The 8,768-nt window shown below is 38.9% G+C and overlaps 1 protein-coding gene across 1 annotated transcript; it reads right to left on the minus strand.

Annotated features, from left to right (window-relative positions):
- Positions 1 to 1,774: 1,774 nt before the first annotated feature.
- Positions 1,775 to 7,602, minus strand: LOC101162690 (neuronal acetylcholine receptor subunit non-alpha-2). Its single transcript, XM_004073257.4, has 6 exons — positions 7,309 to 7,602; positions 6,393 to 6,544; positions 4,462 to 4,506; positions 4,182 to 4,291; positions 2,789 to 3,701; positions 1,775 to 2,701 (listed from the first exon to the last, which is right to left on the minus strand). The coding sequence occupies exons 1-6, from the start codon at positions 7,373 to 7,375 to the stop codon at positions 2,534 to 2,536; spliced, it is 1,455 nt and encodes a 484-aa protein (XP_004073305.1). The 5' UTR covers positions 7,376 to 7,602; the 3' UTR covers positions 1,775 to 2,533.
- Positions 7,603 to 8,768: the final 1,166 nt, after the last annotated feature.

The following is an 8,768-nucleotide window of genomic DNA, read 5'->3' on the forward strand; positions in this document are numbered from 1 at the left end:
CAGGTAAAAATTGCTCTGCATAACTTTCAGTATTTCTTTCTTTATTTTAAAGAGAGAGAAAAAAAATCGAATTTTACGTCCTCTTGATATTCTTTGGCTTAATTAACATTTTAAAAACATGAGATCTGTCATCCTGATGGCTGTTTTGAGTGGTAAGTCGTGTTTTAATTTTTTACATGGATTTTATAAAAAACATGCACCTGGATCTAAAAAAAAAGTTTATTTTAAATATTCAGATTCACTTTTCCTCCGCTTTCAATGTTTAACCCTTGTGCTATCCTATGGGGTCAAGATGACCATTGACGGTTATTCCTACCATGAAATAGGTGGATAAAGGTGAAAAGATTTCATGTAATCCATGGACACCAGTGAAGATCACAAATCATTGCAGACATTGTCTTGTGGGTCTAGATGACCCAACTCCCAATGTCAAAGTGCCTAAGATAGCACAAGGGTTAACTGAGACCCTGCATTTTGGTTCTATGTTATATTGTTTGTTTCTCATGTGTATTGAATGTTTAAAGGTTCCCGTTTGTTTTTTCAATCCAGCAGCTTTTAAGTTTTTAAATGCAGAATTCTTGTGTTTTTAGGCGTTTTTGCTGCCCCAGTTATGAAGGAACAAGAGGCAAAGCAGTTCATCAGGCTGAAGAGACAAGCGGGATACTGGGATCCATATCACTCTCAGAACCAGTGGGGTTTCACCATTCAGGAGCAGGTCGCCTTGCACTATCGCTGCATGAACATCAGCATCATTTTATTCTTTTGCCTGCCAGACAGGGGCGTGCTATAAAAAATGATGTCTGTTGTTTCAGGCAAATGAGTACTGGACCGCCCTTAGGACGGGGGCTCAGTACTACATGGACATGGCTAACATGATGTTTGATCCCTCTGTGGCTGAGTGAGTAAATTCCGTTTTGTCCACTGTGCTTTGAAAAGTATGACCTCTAATCACTAAATGTTACACAGGAGGACTTGCCTAAAGTCAACCCCATCTGGTTCTCTTCTTTCTGGCTGAAACTTACTTCAATTGCTCTTGAATTACTTTTTAAAGAATATATTAAGTTATAGAATTCACAAATTGGACTGATATTCTTTTGGTTTTGTTGCAGTGAAAACAGAAGACAATACATGGAGATGTTACGCAATGCACAAGCTCACCTGGACATGCAGACCCGTCGACAGAGTTAGAAGATCAACATGAGGACTCAGCAGATTCCACTTCACACTGTGGACATTATCTGTTTCCTGAGTAAAGCAACACTTTTATCCGGTGTGGTTTTAAAAAAATAACGCCCACATTTCTGCTTGTCATGAAGCTTTCACTCATATTTTGTGTTTTCCATTAAAAGTTTTAGTAAAAAATGATTCAATGAGAATTTCAGGTAGTTTTTCCCTTTTGCAATGATGTCTTGTAGTAAATTCATTATATGTATTTGATTTAAAAAAAAGTTTAGTATTCTTATGAAAATTAAAAATAATAAAGTTAATCTATATACACAGAGATTTTTCTCTGCTTTTTAGCCCTTGGTACCAGTTTGCTTTGTTTTGTTTTTTTTTACTAAAAATGTAAATATTTTTGTGTCAAATGAATTTAAAAAAAAGGATGTTTCATCTGTGTTGTTTAGCGGAATCTCCCATCTGTCCACTAGATGACACTGCAGACTTTAACAGCACCTCTAAATAAAAATCCCTCTAAAAAAAACCTTGCTTTTGCTGTTTTTGGTGGCATGTTTTTGCTAAAATTAGAAGAGCAGCTCATTAAATCCAAGTCGTATTCCCTGATGTATTTATTTACAGCTTTATTGGTTTAGTAAAATGTTAAAACATTATAATTTTACTAAAGTTTTACATCTGACAGGACACATAAAAGTACATGTTTATGGTTATGGAAGTTAACTAAACCATGTGGAAAAAAAAAGCATGATCGTCTTGTCAACTGCAGTAGCAGAAATATGAGCTGCTGCAGTGCCTCATGGTTCACATGCAGTTATTATCAAGAAATGTTTCTAAACGTGTAAAAAGAACCTCAGGGTTCTTTCAGCAATGTTGCTGCTCAATGATGGTGCCATGATGACTGAAGGTAAAATGAAGATATATTTTTGTCATTTGTGTATTTTACAGTAAAAGTCAAACAAAAAAACCTTTACGTCAGTGAAATGTAAATCCATAACAATTGAAATAGTGTTTTCCAGCCATTGCTTTAGAAAAAAATAAAAGAGTAAAGAAAATGATCAATAATTAGGTTAAACCTTCACTGACAATAAATCCCAGATGCTTTTAATTAGACACAATGAAAAAAGCTAAAGTTGAGGGCGCTTTTGCTCCTTACTTTACGGCTAGAATAGAATTTCTGTTCTTTTAATGATGGAGAGAGCTCAGCATTAGTGTTCAACAATTTTACTGCTGACATAGAACAAACATCGCTGAACTTAATGAATCAAAAGAGAAGGTCAAAAAATGCCTCTTAAATAAATCCACAGTTCTTGCTCAGTGCCAGTGTGTTTTGTGGATTCCTGAAGGATTGCTGTTACTGTCAATGGTTAATAGGTGGCTCCTCACTTGGAGCTGGAGGAGGGATCTTCATGAACATCTGCAGAGCTGGAGTGAAGATGAGGATGGTGCCTAGAACTGAGACAGACAGGAAAATCCACAGGAAGATCCTGTCCAACACCTGGGCCACAAACTTCCAGTCCTGTACAACCTGAGGAACACACAAATCGTACAGGAAGTAACAGTAAACTGAAGTTTCTATGATCGTTACTCATTTCTTGATTAATGCAACACACACCTCACGAATAAAGTGGTCTTTCCGGATGTGTCTGCTGATGTAGCGCACTGAATAGATGGCCTTCTCCAACATGGTGGAATAGGCCTCTTCTTCTTTCCCATCATACGTTGACTGTTGGCCTCCGCTGCTCATCCGCTGGATTCCTCTCCGGCCCCCAGAGCGAGACTTTAGCGCTGGGCTTTCAGGGGCCAGCTCTGGGTAATGATAGCGGTCGGCGTGTCCTCTCATGCACAGCAATCTGGGCAGTTTTTGAAGGAAGAGGCTGCGCACCCACGGTGACATGGGGTGGTATGTGGCTGAGGAGCGGTGGTGCACATTAATGACAAAGACAGTGACAATGATGGAAAGGGTGACAAAGATCATGATGAAGAGCAGGTATTCCCCAATCAGCGGGATCACTTTGGAGGACGAGGGTATTATTTCTTCAATGACCAGGAGGAACACAGTGAGAGACACAAGGACAGAGGTAGAGAGCGACAGCTTCTCTCCTTCATCTGAGGGGAGGTAAAATACTAGCACAGTCAGAAAAGATAAACCCAAACAGGGGATGATGAGGAAGAGCGTGTAGAACAATGGCAACCTTTTCAGGATGAAGGAGCAGGTGATGAAGGGGTAGAAATACAAGCCATCCTTCCTATTTCCTTTGGCACCAGTGGCACTAAGTATTTCCCACTCTCCATTGTCAAAGAAGTCTTTTCGGTCAACCTGGCTATCCATTAGAACCAGATCCACCATATTTCCATCGTACGTCCAGGAACCAAATTTCATGGAGCAGTTCTGCCGATCAAATGGGAAGAAGGTGACATCCATAGTGCAAGCTGATTTGTAACTAGCAGGTGGCATCCATGTGACGGCGCCGTTAAACTTCACAATAGCTTTGGTCATCAAGGAGCCCTCGAACTTTCCATCAGCGCTGGGGAGATTCAAAGACAGCAAAAGAGCAGAAACTTCTTTTTTTTAATATTTTGAGAACAACCATTCCACAAACCACATTCCTCTTTCTTGCTTTATACGGTAACTTCTATCAGTGTAATAACAAGCATGAAATAAAACACGCAAATTGTAATTATGTATGAGTTCAACTTTATGTACTGTAACTATCGGTTTAATGTCTTTTATGTCATTTCTACTGAAAATGTTAAATAAAAAACCTTTATTTATAAAAGTAATATTTAAAAAGGAAATCTTTAGCATCTCAAATTAATTTTTTTAAAGCTTTCAGATGCAATGGTCGTCCATTCTGCTCTTCTTATTTGCCACCCTACCAAAGTCGTGTGCACCCTCCCGCCCCCCATATAAAATGTTTTGCTCCGCCACTGTATTTATAGCAATATATATGACTGTTGCAAGTGCACTTTATAAGCTTGTTGGATTTTAGGGTCAGTGCTCTTACTTTTCATACAACACTATGTCTGGCAGCCAGATATTTTCTGAAGGAACTCTGATGGAGGTGATTCCACCATATTTATCTGGATTCCACCGCAGCTTGTAATCAATCCACTCCTGGTCAACATGCATGCGAAACAAGACATTAAAAACATTAAAGAAATGAGATTTTTACCACTGAAGAGCAAAAAAAATGTAGGAAACATATTAAACTTAAATCACTAAAGCATACAACTCAAAGCTGACATTAATACTTTTCATCACATACTTAGTTATTTTTCTCATACCTGACGCAGCCAAACATTAGTTGTCATAAGCTGATTCTTCTCATCCTGATAGAAATGACAACATAACAGAAGAGATAACAGACAGTGACATTAATATGCAAAGACATTAAAATCAAAACAAGACGAAATATTGCATGGACTTTGGAGGATCTACAGTGCATGTGTAGTTTTTATGTCACATAAAGATGTAAGAACAGGATGAAGCAGATCTGCAGATGTATATAGATTGTCTAAAGAAAGAATTTGATTCTATGCATGAATGTTGCTCATGTAAAGGAATTTAATAGAATCAAAAAACTCATTTTAACCCCTTAATGTCTACATTTATTTTCATGTAGGAAAACAAATCACTTATATTTTTGCTTTTGTGTAGGTGCTAAATTAAGGTAATTTTGGACCTTCTGTAGTTTGATGTAAATTTGCATCAATGGGTGTCAAGGGCATAACTATAAGTTTTTCCTTTTGCAAAACAACAAAAATTCAATCTTCCTTATACCACTCCTTTAAACCATCCAAAAGAGACTGAAACTATTGGCAGTGAACCAGAATAGGGGAATATATTAAGCAGGTGATAAACAGAAGAAGACAGGAACAGAGAAACAAACTCAGGATTATTTCCACATCACTGAAAATGGGTTTCAGAAGCAGAAAAAATACTGAGGGGAAAAGACTGTTGCAAAATAAATGCGATGACAGAAAGAGAGCTGTATTCAAAGCTGGAGAAGCTCAACGTACCCAGCCCAGGCCTCAGCTGTCAGACTGAGTTGGATGCTTTGGTGATCACATAGAACAGAGGTGTACCATAATCTAATACACAGCCATGAAGCAGCCCAGACAGACTTGGGGGGGGGGGGGGGGGCAGCATAAGCTGTCGTGTTTACTATAAGCTCTCTAGTCGTTTTTCTTCTCAAAAATCCAAAAGATTAACATATTTATTTTGCTGTGATCACTGAGAGCACATGCTTTATTCTGAACAAATCATCTGTAGGAGAGGGAAAAGGAAAGAGGACTTTAATGTTAACTGGATACGATGAATATTTCACGCCAAGAGGAGTGGTTTCTAGATTATTCTCAATGTTCCCCTCTGAAGACCAAAACCACTCAGCTTGCCCAAGATAGCTACTAAAAAATGAAGAGAGCACTGTGAAGAGTTACTCTGCATTTGAACGTGTAGAGTGTCCCAAAACATGTTATGACCCTCAAAGACTCTCAGCTGTTCTGTAAAATGTGGTCACTTTACTTCAGTACCACAGACAGCGTCTGCATCAAAGCTCAAGCTGCTCTGCATTTATTTTCTTTCTTCTGTTTGAGCAAAGCTTTTTTTTAGGGAAAATATGATTAACATGGGAAGAAAGATAGTAGTTACACCACATTTTATCTGTCACAGGCTGCATTACAATCAATCTGAGTCTTATTTAGTCGATCCTACATCTTATTTTGTCAAAGCTTCAACCCTTTAATGTTTTTTTAAATGTAATTCAACATAAAGCACATGTCTATTATGTCATGAGAAGTATTGTTAAAACATTTTCACTTATTATACATCATTAATTTTCAAAGCTGTCAGGGGCCACAGTCTTGTAGAAACCAAATAGCTCCAGCACCTTTGAGAGGACAAGCGGAAATGTATTTGTAAAATTCTAACACTCAACACTAGTGTGTGTTCTTTAACAACTCTTAATGTTGGACTCAATAAATGAGCATTGATTTGTCTGCAATTGAACGTTTTAGCCACTAGATGGCAGCCCATGCTTTAAGTAATGTACTCTAGAAATAGAAATCAACATTTAAGCCTAAAATTAAAGATTTTCCTTTTTTTGTTGTTGTATTTTTGGTAGGAACTCAAAACAGCAACTTTTAATAAACTAAAACAACATTTGAATTGTTTGTTTTTATTTTGGTATTTATATATTTATTGACAAGTGCCTTACCACATCAACCAGCTGGGAGATCTTGAGTCCAAAACGAACTCTGACGGTGTCGTTGGGACGCTGAATGGGCCTCACCCATCGCTGATATCCTTGGAAAAGGTTCTTGAGCAGATCGTCCTCCATTTCCGCCAAGGACACAAACCTTTTAGGAGCTACAGAGAGAAATGGACATGTGTGAGACATCAGCTGTTTGACACATATCTTTAACTTTTTATCAGAAAGGGACAAATAAAAAACTTTTGAGAAAGTAAATGTCCTTGCAATTTTTCAAAAACTACCTCATATGTTGCTGGAATTATGTGTCTGTATTTTGTCAGATTTTGGTTTTATGCCAGACCAAGGATGTGTCCAGAATCTAGAGAAACCGCTGGGGCTTTATAAAGTTTACTGGAAAACTGTAACACAAAGAAGTCACACAAAGCTGACACCACTGTGGCGTTGGAGAGGAGGAGTACAGTTCCAAATGTTATTATCATGCTTGTGGGTAAATAAATGTAACATATCCGCCAGCTAAAATTTCCCATTGCTTAGCCTTTTAATTCTGTATGCTCTGATTGTGCTTTCAAGGTCGAATGCAGAGCTGAACACTGATATCTGACTCCTGTCTGATGACCAATCAACTTCTGCAGCACCCCACCTCCTCATAATCTTATGAGAGAAAATAACACAAATAAATAAAAAAGAAACTTTGTTGCAGTACCAGAACTGTTTTAAATGAGGAAAATGTTAATAAAAGTTGGATCCTTTTAAGTTATTTTAATGGCAGAAATAAGATGAAGTCTTGGAGGTTTTTATCACTTTGTTTCTTCGAATCTTCTGTAGGTGTGAAATCCTCTCCAAAAGCAGAATTAACAATTTACAACAGTAATACGTGAGAATCTAAACACCAGTGATGTAATTTGGTTTGAATTCTCACCTGTGATGGCAGCGAAAAGCTGCGGACACGCAGAGAGGAGGAGGAGGAGGAAGACCGTCAACTTCATCCTTCAGTCGTGGTTCCACTTCACGGCCGTGTTCGTGTCGGTTGTTCTGCTGGGGAAGATCGCACACACCGATATGAAACACGCCAAGTCTCCCATCCGTGGTCGGGTGATGAGCGGATGAATGCGCGCTCTTGTCGGGTTCCAGCACGCAGAAGCGGCTGCATATGCGCGGCGCGCGCGTGTTGTGATTCCCGAGCGCTGGGCGTCAAGCAGCGCAGGAGGAGATTCCAGGGGGAGGAGAAGGAGGAACGAGGGGAGGGGAAATGGGACCCGGAGTCCTATTTTAGCTCCCCGGAACGAAGAAAATGTGGAGCCTTTAACAGTCTTAGAAGTTACGGTTTCGTGTATTTAGGCCGTGTAGAGGAGTTATCGTTTGCGCATTATTAATTCATTTTTTTAAGATAAACAAATTCATTTTCTGGGTTTACAGGCAAACAAAAGCTATTCACGTGCCCACCTATCTAACAGCATTTTTGTTGGTGCTTTGTTTTATTCGGCATGACCTTAACCACAAGATGTCATTTTACATTGAGTGTGGGTACATTTTGGTTGTTGTACACCAAAGTTTTTGGCAACTTGTGATACCCGTTTGTTTGTTTTTTACACATTTTATGCTCAGGGGTTTCTCAACAGTGTAACATTAACACTGAAGATCCCAGCTGGGGCCTTTCTGTATGGAGTTTGGTTGTTATCCCTTAGGGTATCCTCCAGGCCCTCCGGCTTCCTCCAACGATCCAAAAGCATGTGTCATTGGTTGATTGGTGACTCTAAATTGTCCTTAGGTGTGAATGTGTGAGTGTGATTGTATGGCCCTTTCACATAATGGCAGCCTGTCCAGGGTTTTTGCTCAGCTTTTGCACAATATTAGCTGAAATACAGGATAGAAAATAGATTTTAAGTGTTGTTGTGTGTTTTTTTTTTCAATTTATCCAGAGTTTTAGTATTTTGAGACATACCATAGCTTTTAATGAAGGCAATGTGTCAAACCATTTCAACTATGATCTCTGATAGATTCACACTCAGTGAGTTTGACTTTAATGACATCATAACAAGGCAACCATGGAACCACTGACCTTTGTGGCATTTCATGTGAGATGACAAAATCAAACCTCAAATAATATTAGAATTATGACTCCACCTGTGCAGCTGTGTAGTGAGGGGGTGAAGGACACCGCAGCAAGAAGAATCAGATCAGCCTCAACTGCTGCAAAAGTGACAAAGCAGGTAAAGATCCTTCTGAAAGAGCTAAATATGATGCTTCAATTCTCTTTGTCACCACATTCCTAAATTTAAAGGCACCTTTTTCATTAATAGTGGGGTTTATAGGGGGAAATGTTTCTATCTGCATGTAAGGACAGAAGCAGCACAGCCCTCAGAGCACTGTACATTTACA

Source organism: Oryzias latipes, chromosome 10, assembly GCF_002234675.1.
Source record: "Oryzias latipes chromosome 10, ASM223467v1".
In the NCBI taxonomy this organism is placed as follows: domain Eukaryota; kingdom Metazoa; phylum Chordata; class Actinopteri; order Beloniformes; family Adrianichthyidae; genus Oryzias; species Oryzias latipes.